The sequence below is a fragment of the Grampus griseus genome (genome assembly GCF_964374135.1).
Source record: "Grampus griseus genome assembly, chromosome: 14".
Lineage (NCBI taxonomy): Eukaryota > Metazoa > Chordata > Mammalia > Artiodactyla > Delphinidae > Grampus > Grampus griseus.
Window position 1 is genome coordinate 15,366,233 of NC_139008.1, and position 15,444 is coordinate 15,381,676.

Here is a 15,444-nt window from a genome sequence, read left to right on the forward strand (position 1 = left end):
ATATCAATTGTATGAGGTGGGTATTATTCTTACAGTCATCCCTTGGTATCCACAGGAGATTGGTTCCAAGACTCACCTACCCACCCCCAAACCAAAATCCGAGAATGCTCAAGTCCCTTATATAAAAGGGCATAGGGAATTCCCTGGCCGTTCAGTGGTTAGGACTTGGAACTTTCACTGCCGTGGGCCCGGGTTCAATTCTTGGCAGGGGAACTAAGATCCCACTGCAAGCTGCGCAGTGCAGCCAAAAAAAAAAATTAATTAATTAAATAAAATGGCGTAGTATTTGCATATAACCTGCACACACCCTCCCATATACTTTAAGATATACTTTTAAGTCATCTCTAGGTTACTTATAATATTTAATACAATGTAAATAGTTGTAAATACAATGTGAATGCTAGGTAGCTAGTTGTTGGTAAGCAGTAAACTCAAGTTTTGTTTTTTGGAACTTTCTGGATTTTTTTTCTTTTTTTTTTTTGGATCTGCAGTTGGTTGAATCTGCAGATGCGGAACCTGTGGATACAGAGGGCTGACTGTATATCTTGATGAGGAGATTGAGGTTCAGAGAGAGAGGCTAAGTAATTTGCCCAAGATCACACAGCTAGTTTGGGGGAGGGGGTTAGGGAGCCCTCAGGACTTGAATTCACCAGGGCCATATGGCTCTGGTGTCTATGTTCTTAACCGGAGCCACAGCTGCCTCTGGGTTGGGGTCAGGGTCCCTGAACAGTCTGGTCTGTTCTGAGTTAGAAGTCAGGAAGAGGAAAAGGATGCATCCTGAGTGTTCCTCCCTCCTAATTGAGTCTTCCAACACCTGTTAGGAAGGTGGGCACCATGTGACCCTGTTTCCCGGGAAGGTAGCAGAGAGGCATTGAGATTTGCTAGTCTCGTAGCCAGCAAGAAGCAGACAGCCTGGCCCCTTGACACCTAGCCCTGTACACCCTGCCTCTGAATCAAACTAGGAGAAGATAAATGAAACCCCTTTGGACCCAGGCCTGGGAGGGAAGCTGAAATGAAGAGTGAGAACTGGGGAAGGCCTGCCCACCATGCCCTTCACCTGTTCCAGTAGGACAGCTCCCACGCTTGGGAGCAAGTTTACTCTGCTAGGCTTCGGTCTAAGCACTTTTACACTCAACAGTTTGGAGTTTTTCAGTCAAGGCACAAACGGGCTAACTGTCCAAGGTCACTCAAGTGTTAGGGGGAACTGGGATTTGAACCCAGGCAGTGTGGCCAAGGCTGAGGCCCAGGGAGAGGCGGTGAACAGCCCAGGGTCACACAGCCACAGCCCCAGAGCTGGAAACTGCTGGCTCCCTTCCAGCCCAGGAAAAGCAATGACTCCCGACTCCTAGCAAGGTGGGGGTGGAGCTAGGGAGATCCAGGTGGCTTCTCGGAGAACCAGAGCACGGGCGGCAGAGTGGCTTGGAGCAGCATGAAGGGGAGCTGGGGACCGAGGCTGCTCATCCTGGGAGCCGTGGTTCTCATAGAGGGTGAGTCACCCGTGTTTGCCGGGGAGGTGGTATGGTGGGGTTCGGGGGCTGTCCTCTACCCTAGTAGCCCCCTGCAGCTTGGTGTGTGAGAGAGTGCCTGCCCGGGAGGCCACAGTCAGCCTGTGGCAACGTAACCGTGTCTGGCTGTGTGTGTTGGGGAGGGGTATGTGGCCACCTGTGTCCAAATGGGTATGATTTCCTTGGGCTGGATTATAGTGTGTGTCTGCAGGAACTGTCATTATGCCTGTGTGTGCGCCCTGTGGCCCCATCTGCCTCTCTACTTCCAGAATGACCTTAGGCAAGTTCTGGGGTTCTGTGGCCTCAGTCTCCCCGCCTTTACATACGTTCCGGTTCTCCTGGAGCAGATGTTCAATGGGTGTGTTTGTGTGTGCCTGTGATGGGGAAGAGGCAGGGCAGGGGACCCTTTGGTAGAGTCTCTGGTGGTTTCCGGAAAGATGGCGGAGCCCGAGTTGTCAGAACAGGGGCGGGGTGAGTCTCGATCTCTTGATGCCCTCCCCAACTTGGACATGACACAGGCCTCTAATTATTCCTCTTAGGTCTCTGCAGCGCAGGGCACAATTAAGCTAATGCTCTTCACATGCACAGGCCGCCTCTCTGACTCAGCAGTTGGGGCAGGAGTTGGGGGTCCTGCGGCCTGGAGGAGGCTTGGCCTGGTCCCAAGCTGAACCCCAGGCCCTGCCGCTCAGGCCCAGGAGTGCTGAGCACGGCTGAGACAGAAGAATTAATGACTGAGTGTACACTCTGAATAGCTTCCAATACAAGCTGTTTCTCGACCTCATATAAATATTTTAATTCTGGGAGGGGCCGGTGAGGTCGCCACAGAGTCATAGCAGCAGCCCACACCAATCCCCCCAAACCTGCCCCCTCCACCAAGGCTGGGCCAGGCAGGTAAGGCTCCCTGCCCCAAGGCTCACCTGTGTCTCTCTCTTCCCAGGTCTTCAAGCAGCTCAGCATGGTAAGTCTGGGGCCGTGGGGCCTGGGCCTTACTTGGGTCTGGGTCGGGCCGGGGGTGAGGGCAGGACAGGGGCCTGCTGTCACCCTGACCCCCGCCTCTCCACAGCATGCGGGCAGCGTGGCCCTGGCCCCTCCACACCTCAGGAGGGCAACACTGTTCCTGGCGAGTGGCCGTGGCAGGCCAGTGTGAGGAGGCAGGGGGCCCACATCTGCAGCGGGTCCCTGGTGGCGGACAGCTGGGTCCTCACTGCGGCCCACTGCTTAGAAAAGTGAGTCACGGCTGTGGTCAAACAGGGTTTCTGGCTTTGGGGGTGAATGATTTGTCCCCAAGCCCCTCAAGACTGAGCCCTGCCCCTAGAGTAACAAAGTACCATTTATTAAAAATATGCCATGTGCCGGGTACATACTATCAAGTTAATCTTCACAGCCCTTCATGGTAGAAGCCTTACAAATGAGACATCTGAGTTGGGAGAAGGATGGACTTTGCTTAAAGCCACAGGTTTTCTGTCCATCTTTCACCCACTTTGTGCTGTCTCCCATGGTGTCACCATCCCCCGTTGCACTCAATGCCTGGGTCTTGTCCCCCCCCACTTCCAGGGCGACAGTCACGGAACTGCACTCCTGGTCAGTTGTCCTGGGTTCTGTGAAGCACGAGGGGCTGAGCCCAGGGGCTGAGGAGGTGGGGGTGACGGCTGTGCAGCTGCCCAGGGACTATAAGCACTACAGCCAGGGCTCGGACCTGGCCCTGCTACGGCTCGCCCACCCTGTGGCCCACACACCCCTCTGCTTGCCTCAACCTGCCCATCGCTTCCCCTTTGGGACCTACTGCTGGGCCACTGGCTGGGATCAGGACAATGACGGTAAGTGCTGACCCAGGCTGGAGCCCAGAGGGGCACTCTGCTTGCCCAAGGTCACACAGCCTCAGCTGCCAACTGTCCACGTTCCCGGTCTCCCTTGCTCCTCCGAGCCCAGACTCCAGCCCCAACCCCCTCTCTTTCACCAGTTCCCAGGGCCCTACGGAATATACACCTGCGTCTGATCAGCCGCCCCACGTGTAACTGTCTCTACAACCGCCTGCACCAGCGGCTGCTGGCCAGCCCGGCCCGGCCTGAGATGCTGTGTGGAGGTCCCCAGCCCGGGGTGCAGGGCCCCTGTCAGGTCTGAGGGGGAGGACAAGGGAAGGGAACAGGAGGGGGCTGGGCACTCAATCCACAGGGACTGGTGGGAAGGAACACACGTAGAGGGTGTCCGCCCAGGGCTGGGGCTCAGGTGTCTGTCCTTGACAACACTGCTTGGCTCCAGGGAGATTCCGGGGGCCCCGTGCTGTGCCGCGAACCTGACGGACACTGGGTTCAAGCTGGGATCATCAGTTTTGCAACAGACTGTGCCCAGGAAGACACTCCTGTGCTGCTGACCGACGTGACTGCTCACAGCTCCTGGCTCCAGGCTCAAGCTCAGGGGGCAGCCTTTGTAGCCCAGGACGCTGAGACCCCAGAGATCAGTGATGAGGACAGCTGTGTAGGTATGAACAGCGAGTGTCAGGAGCGGGACGTGGGGGGACCTCCCCTCAGGGCTGCATGACTTCTGGGCAGCAGGTGGAAGCCACAGTGGAACAAATTTCAGCTCAGAATAGAAAACTGATACAGGGTATCCACACGCTGCCAGGGGCTAATGAGGGGGCTTACAAGGCCCCTTTCAGCCCCCAGGATGGGAACAGCTCCATTTACGGCTAAGAGGCATAGATGCTTTGGAACTTTATGAATTTGGGGTTTAGGTAAGATGAGGAATTTCTGGGATCTGGCTGAAGGTTTTGGGGTAGGCTGCAAGTTTCCGAGCAGGAACTCCATGAGATTGGAGAGGGCAGGGCTCCCGCTCAGTGGGGCATTAATTCTGGCAGTAAGTGACTAACATGCAAACTGCATGCAAAATAATTCCTGAGGCGGAAGCTCTATCTTGCTGTTAAGAGAAGCACCGGTGAGCCAGGAGTTCTGGGGCCACTCCAAGCCCAGAAGGGTGCAGACAGGCGGGGTAGAGAATGATGAGCAGGCCACTCCCATGATCCTGGACCATCAGAGTTAAAAGCTTAGGCCCTGGATTTTGAATCTCAGGTTGGCTATTTGCCTGTGGTTACTGAGCTAGAAAGTCACGTAACCCCTCTGGAACTTTGGTTACCTTCGGTAATTAGGGCAAGCAAGATTCAACTTAAAAGAATATTGTGAAGATGGTTGATAGCACATGGGAAGCGGTTAGCACAGGGCCTGGCATGCAGTGAGCACTTAGCAGGAAGGCAGATGATGTAATCCGTCTGTTTCAGCCTGTGGATCCTTGAGGAGAGACGGGCCCCAGGCAGAAGCTCCCTCCCCACGGCCCTGGGACGCCATGCTGAAGCACCGAGGGAAGCTGGCCTGTGGCGGAGCCCTGGTGTCCGAGGAGGTGGTGCTGACTGCTGCCCACTGCTTCATTGGGTGAGTCCCGTCTCCCTTGCCTTTGTGCCCCCACCCTTGCTGGCAGCCGTGCCACCCAGTGCTGTCAATGCTGTCCCCTGCACAGGCGCCAGACCCCAGAGGAATGGACTGTAGGCCTGGGGGCCGGACCAGAGGAGCGGGGCCTGAAGAAAGTCACCCTGCATGGGATGTATAGCCACCCAGAGGGGGGCTATGACGTGGCCCTCCTGCTGCTGGCCCAGCCCGTAACACTGGGCTCCAGCCTGCGGCCCCTCTGCCTGCCCTACGCGGACCACCACCTGCCTGATGGGGAACACGGCTGGGTCCTGGGGCTAGCCCACCAAGGAGCAGGTACGTAGGTAGGACAGGGCCACCAGCAGCTGTGCATCTAGCCTAGAGGCCGAGGCAGCAGCTGGGTCTTCTCTGTCACCCTGCAGGCACCAGCTCCCCTCAGACAGTGCCTGTGACCCTCCTGGGGTCCAAGGCCTGTAGCCGCCTGCACACAGCCCTTGGGAGCGACAGAACCCCCATTCTGCCACGGACGATGTGCATCAGTGCTGTGGGTGAGCCGCCCAGCTGTGAGGTGAGCCCCACTCCCCCTGTCCTCACCCCACGGACCCCTTGCACCCCTCGCGCTGCCGCTCATGAACAGACCTTCTGCCAGGCTTGGCCTCAGACCTCTCACCGAAACTCAGCCCTTCTGCCAACTGGCTCCCAAAGAGCCAGGCCCCCAGCCCCGGCCTCAGCCCCCTCTGCCCCGTGAAGCTGCCTTGGGAGAGGAGGAAGTCACCAGTGTCCCCTGACCCCTGACAGGGCCTGTCGGGGGCACCGCTGGTGCAGGAAGTGAGGGGCACATGGTTCCTGGCTGGGCTGCACAGCTTCGGAGACGCCTGCGAAGGCCCGGCAAGGCCTGCCATCTTTACAATGCTCCCCACCTATGAGAACTGGGTCAGCAGTTTGGAATGGCGGGTCTACTTCACCGAGGAGCCAGGGCCTGAGGCCGAGCCTGAAAGCTGCCCGGCTAACGAAGAGTACGTGGCCCTGGGCCCTCGTGCCAACACTGCCTCCGCAGACACCTTCTCTCTCGACCTGGGGCAGGGCAGGGCAGGGTCTGGCCTGACCCACCTCTAGCTGCCCTGGGTGGAGTGGAGCAGTGGACGGACCCATCTGGATTCAAATTCTGGCTCTTGTCATTGTTTGACTGGGAGAGCACGCCTCTCAGCCTCTTCGGACCTCACTTTTCTCATCTGTCATGGGGGCTGAGGAGCGCCTCCTTCCTCTTCCTCTAAGGGAGGAAGGGAGGGAAGCTGTGAGGACGAGGCCAGCCCCATCCTCCTTCCTCTCCCTGACAGGCCAGCCAGCCGGCTGTTGACAGGTGGCTGTGGGATGCTGCGGTCACAGTGAGGCAATTCCTGTGTCACTGCCCCTGCCCCTCTGCCATCCCCCCCGACCCTGTCCCCCACTGGGGCAGGCCCGACAGCGCAATGGGCTCTGGGAAGGAGCCTGCCCCGACTGACAGCTGCCCCCGCTCCCCTCTGCAGCACAGGGAGACCTCCCCTGTGGATGCCCCCTCCACGTCCAGCTCTGCGGTCCAACGCAGGCGTCCCCAGCTTTCCCTATTCATCATCCCCTCAGATACAACCACACCAGCCATGTACTTTGAAAATTTCTTTTTTTGGGGGGAGCAATTTTCCTGTTTTTTTAAACTTAAATAAATTGTTACAAAATAGACTTTAGAAAATAAATTACAAATTGTAGTAAAGGGCTCCCCCCTTCCACAGGCAACATTCCCACCCATGGCTCTCTCTCTGAATCTGCCTCTCCCGAGTGTTGGAATCTGGCTGGTGAGGGTGGCCTGGCTGCAGAGCCTGGCACTGGGTTTCTTGCAGGGCTGGTCACAGGGAAGAGCATGGTGACAAAGGCAGGGGAAAGGAGGTCCTTGAAGGACAGGACGGGAGGAACATCTCACCCCCTCCGTGGGAAAGAAGCCAGATCTGGGTCCTCTTTGCAGGAGGAGGGGAGAAGAGAGCTGGGGATGCCCAAACTACTCCTGAGCAAAACAAGATCAAGCCTTTCCCTACAATCTGCCCTCCCCCTACCCCGTATTCTGATCTTTGGAAACTTGAATTTCAGAGGGAGAAGCTGAGGTCTGCAGGCCACTGGGGTGAAGGGTCCAGGAGTGGGGTCGTGGGGGTGGGTGGAGGGGGCAATGACAAGTCCCCTCTGCCCGCCGCTGGTGCCTTTGGGGTTCCTGGGGAGAGAAAGACGAGGCAACTGAGGGCACAAACCCCACACAGCTTGTACCCCTCCCTCTCCCTAGCCCTGCAGGCCATTCCCCACAGCCCCTGCCCCCAAGGCCTGTGTGAGAACTCCCAATTATTTCCCCAGACCTGGTTAACTAACTCCTCACTCATTCCCTTGGGGTCACGAGAACTCTTATCCTGAAAGCCGTCTTATCAGCACTCTCAGGGGAATCTCACCACCCACCCCTCCTTGCCCTGACAATCTCTGGTCAAGGGGCCCACCATCTCAGGGACACCCACTTTGGGGGCCACTAAATGGAAGTGGCCCTGGGAGAAGGGCTACAGATCCCTAGGGGAGGTGGAGAGCAAGCCCAGGACTTGCTGAGGGAACAGGCTCTCCCATTCCTCTGCAGCCTCGTCCTCCAGCAAGGCTGGGCGGAGGTGTCTTTCCCTGGAGATTCCCCTTGACGGAAGGGAAATAGGGGCTGATAACTGTTGTTGCTATAGCTGGGCCTGGTTTCAAAGAATCAATTATCTGTGACTCAGTCCTCCAATTAAAGGTGTGCCGGCGGGAAGGCAGGTGTGCAGGTGGAAAGGGTGGTTTGGTTGGATCCCAAAAAGCAAATGCACAGCAGAGAGAGAAGAAGGTTGAATAAAGGGAAGGAGAAGAAACGTGGGCCAATAGAGGTGGGAAAGGGCCAAGGGTCTAGTTTCCAAGTAAAGAGGAGGGGGAGCAGAGACAAGATTCGGGGAAACAGGGACAGGGAGCTGGGTGCCAACTAATGACCCTGTTCCCCGACCAGGTCAGCATGGAAGCCACAGTCTGGGGGCGTCTCCCATGCCCCCTTCCTTTTTCCCTGGCTCCTTGCCTACTCTAGGGAAGAGCAGAACCTAGACCATCTTGTTCTCTAGAAATCATTACTTAATTGGCTGGATCAGGGGAGTGTCCGGATGCAGCAGCCAGGTGGCACCCAGCTACCTCCCCTCCCAAAACAAAAAGACCGTTCCTCTCTAGCTCCAGCACAGCAGAGGAGCTCCGGCAGCTGCCTCTGCCCCTGACCACTCCCTACCACCCCTGACTACCCCAACCCACCAGGCTACCTATTCACCTTGGGGTAAGGTAGCCTCCAGGGGTTCAGATCTCAGCCACTCAAAAGGCAGCATGCGCAAACTAGCTTTCTCTACATCCCAGCCCTGGCCGCCTCCTGAAATCCACGTGATCCTCTCACTCCTTGCTCCCCTTGGGGCCAGTTTTTACCCTCTACTATGTGCCCGCCTCCTCTGGGACCCTCCAATCCTCTGCCCAAGCCCATTCATGTCCCCATACCAGAGCTGGCCACTGTCCACTCCTCCTGGTGCTGCTGCTGGTGCTGCAGGAAGCTGATGCGGCGGCGGAAGTGGCGGGGACAGTGGGGGCAGGTGAAGGGCCCCTCCCGGGGTGCGTGGACCCGCCCGTGGCCCTCCAGCCGGGCAGCTGTCCGGAAGGCCTTGCCACAGATGCTGCAGCGGTGGCGCTTGGGGTCCGTGTGGGTCCTGCCGTGGTTCTTAAGGGACAGCAGGTTGGGTAGAAGTTTGGGGCAGAGGGAGCAGGGATACAGTCCAGTGGTGTGGGCCTTCTGGTGGTTCAGCAGGCTACCGGCATGGCGGTAGGAACGCCCACACTGGGCACAGCGGAAGGGCCGCTCCTCGTCCACAGCCACTACGGACCTGATGCCTTGGCCTCCATTAGCTCTCCCGGCATTCTCTCCTGGGGCCCTGGGGGGTTCTGATGGGGCCTTCCGGACTTGACCAGGGAGATCCACCTCATCCTCTACAGCCCCAGCTTTGGGACCTCTGGCCTCCATCAGGGGCGACACCTGACTGAGGCCCCTGGCATGAGTCAGCAGGTGGCTGGCGAGTTCCTGGTGGGACCGAAAGGCCTTGCCACAGTCAGGGCAGGCAAAGGTCTGGGCAGCTACGTGGTTGTGGCTCTGGCTCTTGGTGGCCACAGGATTCAAGAACTCCTTGGAGCAGAGCAGGCAATAGTGACGGTCTGTCTTGTGGGTGTTGTGTTTCCAGGGCCCTTCCGACTGGCAGGAGGTCTTGCCACAAGGGCTGCAGGAAAAGGAGTGGCTCTCCGGCTGCGGCTGAGGGCTGCTGTCTCCATTGTCCCAGCTATCCATGGGAATCAGACTAGGTCCATTGGGCTGGCTATTGCCGAGGTGGCAAGGACTCCTGGGGACACTGTCCCCTGACTCGTCTTCCGGCTTGGTCGGTACGTGACCCCCAGGAACCCAATCTCCACCATGATTCACCAGTCCTCTGTCTCCTCGCCACCCATCTGCTTTCCCCGTGCCCCAGGACATTGGCTCCGTGCCTTCTAAACCTGCTGCCTTGAGGGGGCTCTGACTCTGCTCCGCTGGCCTCATGACTCCAGCCTCCAGCAGGGGTACCGACTCAGTACCGCACCACCGGTCCTCTAGTTCCTGGTCATCGACCAGGTTCCCCTCACCACCCTCGGTGCCGTTTGGGCCTCCCTGACCCCCTCTGGTCTCCTCATGCTCTCGCAGGTGCCGCTCCAGAGATCCCCGGCCAGGGAAGCCCCGGCCGCAGAGGGCGCAGCGCACAGCTGCCCGCCGGGACCGCCCAGCTCGGCGCCGCCGGCTCTCCGAGTGCAGCCTCTGGTGGTCCTTCAGGGCCATGCGGTTGGAGTAGGTCTTGGGGCAGGCGGGACAGCTATACTGGCCCGTCTCGTGGCTACGCCTGTGGTTCAGGAGGCTGCCGGCATGGCGGTAGGTCCGCCCACACTGCCCACAGCGAAAGGGCCGATCTTCCCGGGGCAGCTTGCGGGAGCCCCCAGCCCCACCGCGCTCCATGTGGACCCGCTGGTGGCTGGCCAGCTGCTTGCGCAGGCGGAAGGCCTTCCCACATTCGGCACAGCGGAAACGTCGGGGATCCGCGTGGATGCGCCGGTGGTTCTTGAGGGACATGAGGTTTGAGAAGCCTTTGGAGCAGGCCTGGCAGCCAAAGTGGCCGGTCTGGTGGCTCTGCCGGTGATTGATGAGGCTGCCGGCGTGCTTGTAGGACCGGCCGCACACCTCGCAGCTGAAGGGCCGCTCAGAGCTGGCTTCAGTCTGGCAGCCCTTCTCCGCGGTCTCCAACCTCGGCTCCATTTCTTCCCCCTTCACAGTGGTCTCCTCCCAGGCCTCTTCCTTCACCCTCGCCACCTCCTCCAGGGGCTCCACTTTAAGCTCCTTCTGGAACTTCTCCACCTCTGCCTGCCCGAGGCCCTCCTCTGCCATGTCTTGGGGCTCACCGCTGCCTCCTCCCTCTGGAACGGGCCCCAGCTGGGGCTCAGAGCCTTTGCAGCGCGGGTGGTTTCTCAGATGGTTGCGATAGGCAGCCAGGTTGGGGTAGCAGCGCGAGCAGACGGGGCAGATGAAGTCTCCGGTCTGGTGGATCTTGCGGTGGTTCACCAGGCTGCCCCCATGGCGATAGGTCTTGCCGCACTGGTTGCAGCGGAAGGGGCGGGGCTGGGTCTCCAGAGAACTTTCCCCACCCGGCATACAAAGGCTGTCTGCAAGCGTGGCACCTACTCCCTCTCCAGACTTTGTGTCTCCACCCTCCCCAGAAAAAGAGGTCACCGTGCCCTCAAAGGTGCCATCTGCAGCCATCCCTGTGGCATCACCTGACTCTCCCGGGTGATGAATGAGGCTGGGAACCTCGCCATTGGTGTTCCCAGAACTCTGGCTTTGGTGGTGACGCTCCAGGCTGCCCAGGTCATCGTAGGTCTGACCGCAGCAGCCACAGATGTGCCCATACCCGGCGCCATCCAGCGCCTCGACCTCCCGCTGCAGCTGATTCAGCAGTTCTGCTTCCGAGAGCTGTAGTGGGGGGCTATGGGTGGAGCCTGCCCCTGCTGCTCCTTCCTCTTCCCCCTCCTCCTCTGAGCCCTCAGTCGTACCATAGGAGTCATGAGCCTGGCGCCGGTGACGCCTGTAGCCAGCCCGCCCAGGGAAGATCATGCCGCAGAGGCAGCAGAGGAAGGGCTGTGCGGATGCTGCCTCCCCAGGCCCATGGCTCTGGAAGTGGCTACGCAAGGCAGGCAGGGACTCAAACTCCTTCGGGCAGAGGGAGCACTGATAGATGCCCGGTGGGTGGCAGGGCCTGTGGCTCAGCAGGCCAGCAGCATGGGGGAAAGAATGCCCACAGTCAGGACACGTGTGGGAGACCTCAGCCTGCCAGCCAGCAGCGGCTCTGGCAGAGTGGGAAGGGGAGCTGGGCTGGCCAGGGGCTGGTTTCTGGTCTTCCTCCACCCCAGGGGGGCCACCACAGAAGCGAGTCCCATTGCTCTCCTCATCGCCTGGGATGTCCAAGTTGTCAAGGAAACAGGCCTCCTTCCTTTCCAGTCCTTCCTCAGTGCCGCTGCTCTCTTTATCACCCTGGAAACAGGCCTCATCCCTCTCAAGCCCACATTTGTCCCTTTCAGCTGCAGCCTGCAAACAGCTCCCATCACTTTCCACGTTGCCTTCGGCTCCACTCAGACTTTGCCTTGAAGGGTCTTGGGGACGGCTCAGGCCCTCACCGTTTTCCACCAGCTCTGGGGCCCAGCTCCCGCCTGACGGGAGTTCAGCTTCTCGCCCACCGCCAGCACTGCCAGCCCGCCTCCGGTGCCGCCTGCTCCGCCGCCGACTGTGGCGGCGCATGTGGTTCTTCATGGCGGCCACGGTGTGGAAGTGCTTGGCACAGGCCCCGCAACTGAAGTCTCCCGTCTGGTGGGTCTGCCGGTGGTTGATGAGGCTGCCTGAGTGGCGATAGCTCTTTCCACAGTCTCGGCAGGCAAACGCCCGAGGAGGTGACACCCTGGTCTCGGTCCTGCCGTTCTCCCCTTCCCCATGGCTCCAGCCGTGACGTTCAAGACTCTCAGGGTCTTCAAAGAGCGTGCCACCCAGGCTACATATCTGTGGCGCGGTCCTATCTGTTGCTGGCGGGACATCGGTGGCCCCCTCTTCACGTCTGCACCCAGGTCCCTGATCTGAACAGGGGGCTGCCTCTGCTCCCACTGGGTCAGCTGGGAGCTCCACCTTGCGGCGGCCGAGGGGACCCTCGGCCCCTGGGCCTGTGCTGCGGCGAGCAGCCTTGCAGTGTACCCGCACGTGGTTGCGCAGGGCCATGAGGTTGGGGTACTTGCGGGGACAGAGTGAGCACTGGTACTCTCCTGTCCGATGGCTATGGCGGTGGTTTACCAGGCTCCCCCGGTGCCGGTAAGCCCGACCACACTCATTGCACTTATAGGGGCGGTGGTCCACGGTGGCGGTGGGGACCTCCTTCTCTTTGTGGGTGGTCTCAGCCAGCGGCAGGGGAGCTGGCAGTACTGATGGCTGCCCATCCTCTCCGGCTCCTTGCCGGGGTCTGTGATGAGCCCGCACGTGGTTTTTGAGGGCAGCTGCGTTGAACAGCTGCTTGGAACAGATGGAGCAGGGGTAGACACCTGTCTGGTGGCTCTTGCGATGGTTGATGAGGCTCCCAGCATGGCGGTAGGTACGGCCACAGTCCTCACAGTGGAATGGCCGATATTCCTCCAGGCTGCTATCTTCCAGCTCCCCAGAGGTGCTCAGCTCCCCAGAGCCATTTAGCATCTGTGTACCAGGGAGCTGGTCCCGGCTGCTCTCGTCTGTGTGCCCATTGGTGGTGGGCATCCCCTTCTCTTTCCACAGCCGCTCCTGACTTTCACCCTCATGGGATTGCTGGTGTTCCAGCAGCTCTCGGGGGAGCCGGAAGGCGCGGGGGCAGTGGGGACACTGGTAAGGCCGATACTGGGCATGGAGTCGGGAGTGATTCTTCAGAGCCATGAGGTTAGAGAACTCCTTGAAGCAGATGGCACAAGGGTAGACGCCCAGGGTGTGGCTCTGGCGGTGGTTGGTGAGGCTCCCGGCATGCTTGTAGGTCTTGCCACACTGACTGCACTTGTACCGCCGCTCCTCCTCAGGAGGAGGGGACTGGGTGGGCTCCTGGCCTGCTGTGAAATTCACTACTGATTCAGCCAAATACTGTTCCAAATTGCTAAGGAGACTGCTGGCCGGGGTGGGGAGCGGTGGGTCTCTGGCAGAGTTGGTGGTGGGCCCCCAGCCCTCTGTGCCCTCCTTAGGATCTGGCTGGCTTTCCCAGCCTTCTCTTTGTCTGGTGGGTGGATCTTCCCAAGTGTCCAGAGCTGCCCTAGGGTCTGGCCCAGATTCACAGCCAGATGTCTCTTCAGTATGTTTCTTCTGGTTTTCCCAGCCTTCCCCAGGGCCAAGCCTCTGGCCCCAGGAGTCAGCGGACACTGTCTCCCCCTGGAGGCATGGAGTGGCTTCCTTGGGGCGCGGAGGCCTGCGCCGCCGGCGGCCTTCAGGAGCATGAGTCCTCATGTGGCTCTTGAGGGCCATGGGATTGGTGAAGTCCTTGCCACAGGTGGTACAGGGGAAAAGGCCAGTCTCGTGGGTCCGGCGGTGGTTGACCAGGCTCCCTGGGTGACGATAGCCCCGCCCACACTGCTGACAGCGGTAGGGCCGAGGGATGCCGTCGGCCTCCTCACTGTCCTGGTTGGAAGATGGATGGAGCAGTTCTCGGTGCCGTGACAGTTCTGGGAGGCTAGGAAAGTGGCGCTGACAGTCAGAGCAGCTGAGTGAGGTGGGCGTGTCCTCCATGGGGCAGTGTGGCAGAAACCTGAAGGTTCAGGAAGAGCAGGCAGGTGGCAGCAGCATCTTCCTCTGGTGGAGGGTCCAAGGCCTAGGAACAGGGGGCAGTGGTCAGAAGGAAAGCCTGAATTAACTTTGCCTATTAGTTCTATGAGCAACAAGTTCACCAGAGGGCACAGATGGGTTCCCCAAGCAGCAATGCCCAGAGACCTGCTCTCTACTGGATCTATTCTGGAAGCAACATCATTTAATACTTCCCTGCATACAAGCTCCCCAAACATGGCAGCTCCTCTAGGCCTGACTCATCTCCGGAGGTATAGATAAGGAAACTGACGTCTAAAGGAATGCAACCTACCTCTGATCACAAATCTATTATTCTGTCTTCAGACCAAATCCCAAAAGCTTTACTGTCTCTAACCCTCTGCTCTCTATAAATCTATCTTCTGCGACATCTTAAAAGGATACCTGTACCTCTCCTAGGACCTTCTATAAGGTAACTCCAATTCTCCCTCCTTCACCCCTCAGCTAAACAGAGTAGCCTAGAGGCATGGAAAAAGCAGCTTCTTTCTTCAGTTGACAGCCTCGGACCTGAGAGGTGAGGTTAGAGGCCCCCTTCAGAGAAAGGGCTGGCTTGCTCCCCCACCTGCCCTATTCCTTTCAGGGTCACAAAGTCACGTTTCTGAAAGACTCTCTTGGGTTCCCTGGATTCCAAACGATCTTCCATCTTGGAAATTTCATCTCCTTTCTGGCTCTTCACCCCCAACCTTTATCTTTCCTACGCCTCTCCATCCCTTCTCATTTTTTCTTCTACCTTCTCTCATAATACTAATGACAACAGCAACACGTGCTACCTAAGCATTACCATGTGTCAGGCACTGTGCTAAGTAAAGAATATTCGTTATGTCACTTAGTCCTCACAACACACTGCAGTGCCTCTGTTATCCCAGTTTACACACGAGCCAGCCCGTTTGACTCAATCTTCTTTCCAAAGCCCTTGCTCTCTCCATGGCAGGCCCCCATGCCTCCTACATCACCTTGGCCTTCTCTGACTCTGACTGTTCACTCCCTTGGGACCCAAATACAACTCCTATCTCCGACTCTAAACCCCCTTACTGAACCTGCTCCCAGAATTCTCACTTCACAAAGCCCCTTCGCTCAAGAGTCGCCTCTCCTAATCAACCACCAATAAGGTCCTCTTGCCTCATTCATCTCCTCGACCAGTTTTCTCTTAGGACCCCTACCTCACACCGGTGGCCCCTTCTCGTTCCCGCCGCGGGTGCGTCCGTTGGGGACCGCGAACGGGAATGCGCCTGCGCACTGGACCCTCACCCTAACTGCAGCCACGCACCCCAAGGGGTGGTTGTGGAGGGGCTCTCGAGCTCCCACACACGCACACTCTGCCAGGGCTCCTGGGCGGTGGGAGGGGAGGGAAAGAGGGAAAGGAGGGGGAGGAGGAAGGACGCAGAAGAAAGAGGGCGCAGCTGGCACGAGCCAGCAGTCTACCCCCCAGCTCCGCGGACACTTCCTATTGTTACTAGGAAACAGGAAGTGTCCAAGCCGCAAAAGCTTCCCCGCGAAACTTCCGCCTTAAAAATGCTTCTGTCCCGCCTCCAAGCAGCGGTTCTACACAGACACATTT

The 15,444-nt window shown here is 58.8% G+C and overlaps 2 protein-coding genes across 2 annotated transcripts; one reads left to right on the forward strand and one right to left on the reverse strand.

Moving 5' to 3' along the window:
- The first annotated feature begins 947 nt into the window (after window positions 1–947).
- Window positions 948–6,785, forward strand: PRSS53 (serine protease 53). Its single transcript, XM_082670605.1, is given in 12 exon segments — window positions 948–1,487; window positions 2,443–2,463; window positions 2,569–2,731; window positions 3,060–3,330; window positions 3,334–3,459; window positions 3,462–3,620; window positions 3,765–3,984; window positions 4,777–4,927; window positions 5,013–5,257; window positions 5,344–5,489; window positions 5,720–5,937; window positions 6,205–6,785. Coding segments are annotated over 12 exon segments (1,884 nt in total). The 5' UTR covers window positions 948–1,429; the 3' UTR covers window positions 6,311–6,785.
- A 65-nt stretch (window positions 6,786–6,850) lies between these two features.
- Window positions 6,851–15,124, reverse strand: ZNF646 (zinc finger protein 646). The gene is made up of 3 exons (XM_082670604.1): window positions 15,047–15,124; window positions 8,477–13,896; window positions 6,851–7,157 (listed from the first exon to the last, which is right to left on the reverse strand). Exons 2-3 carry the CDS (start codon window positions 13,812–13,814, stop codon window positions 7,036–7,038), a joined length of 5,460 nt encoding a protein of 1,819 aa, XP_082526730.1. The 5' UTR covers window positions 13,815–13,896; window positions 15,047–15,124; the 3' UTR covers window positions 6,851–7,035.
- Window positions 15,125–15,444: the final 320 nt, after the last annotated feature.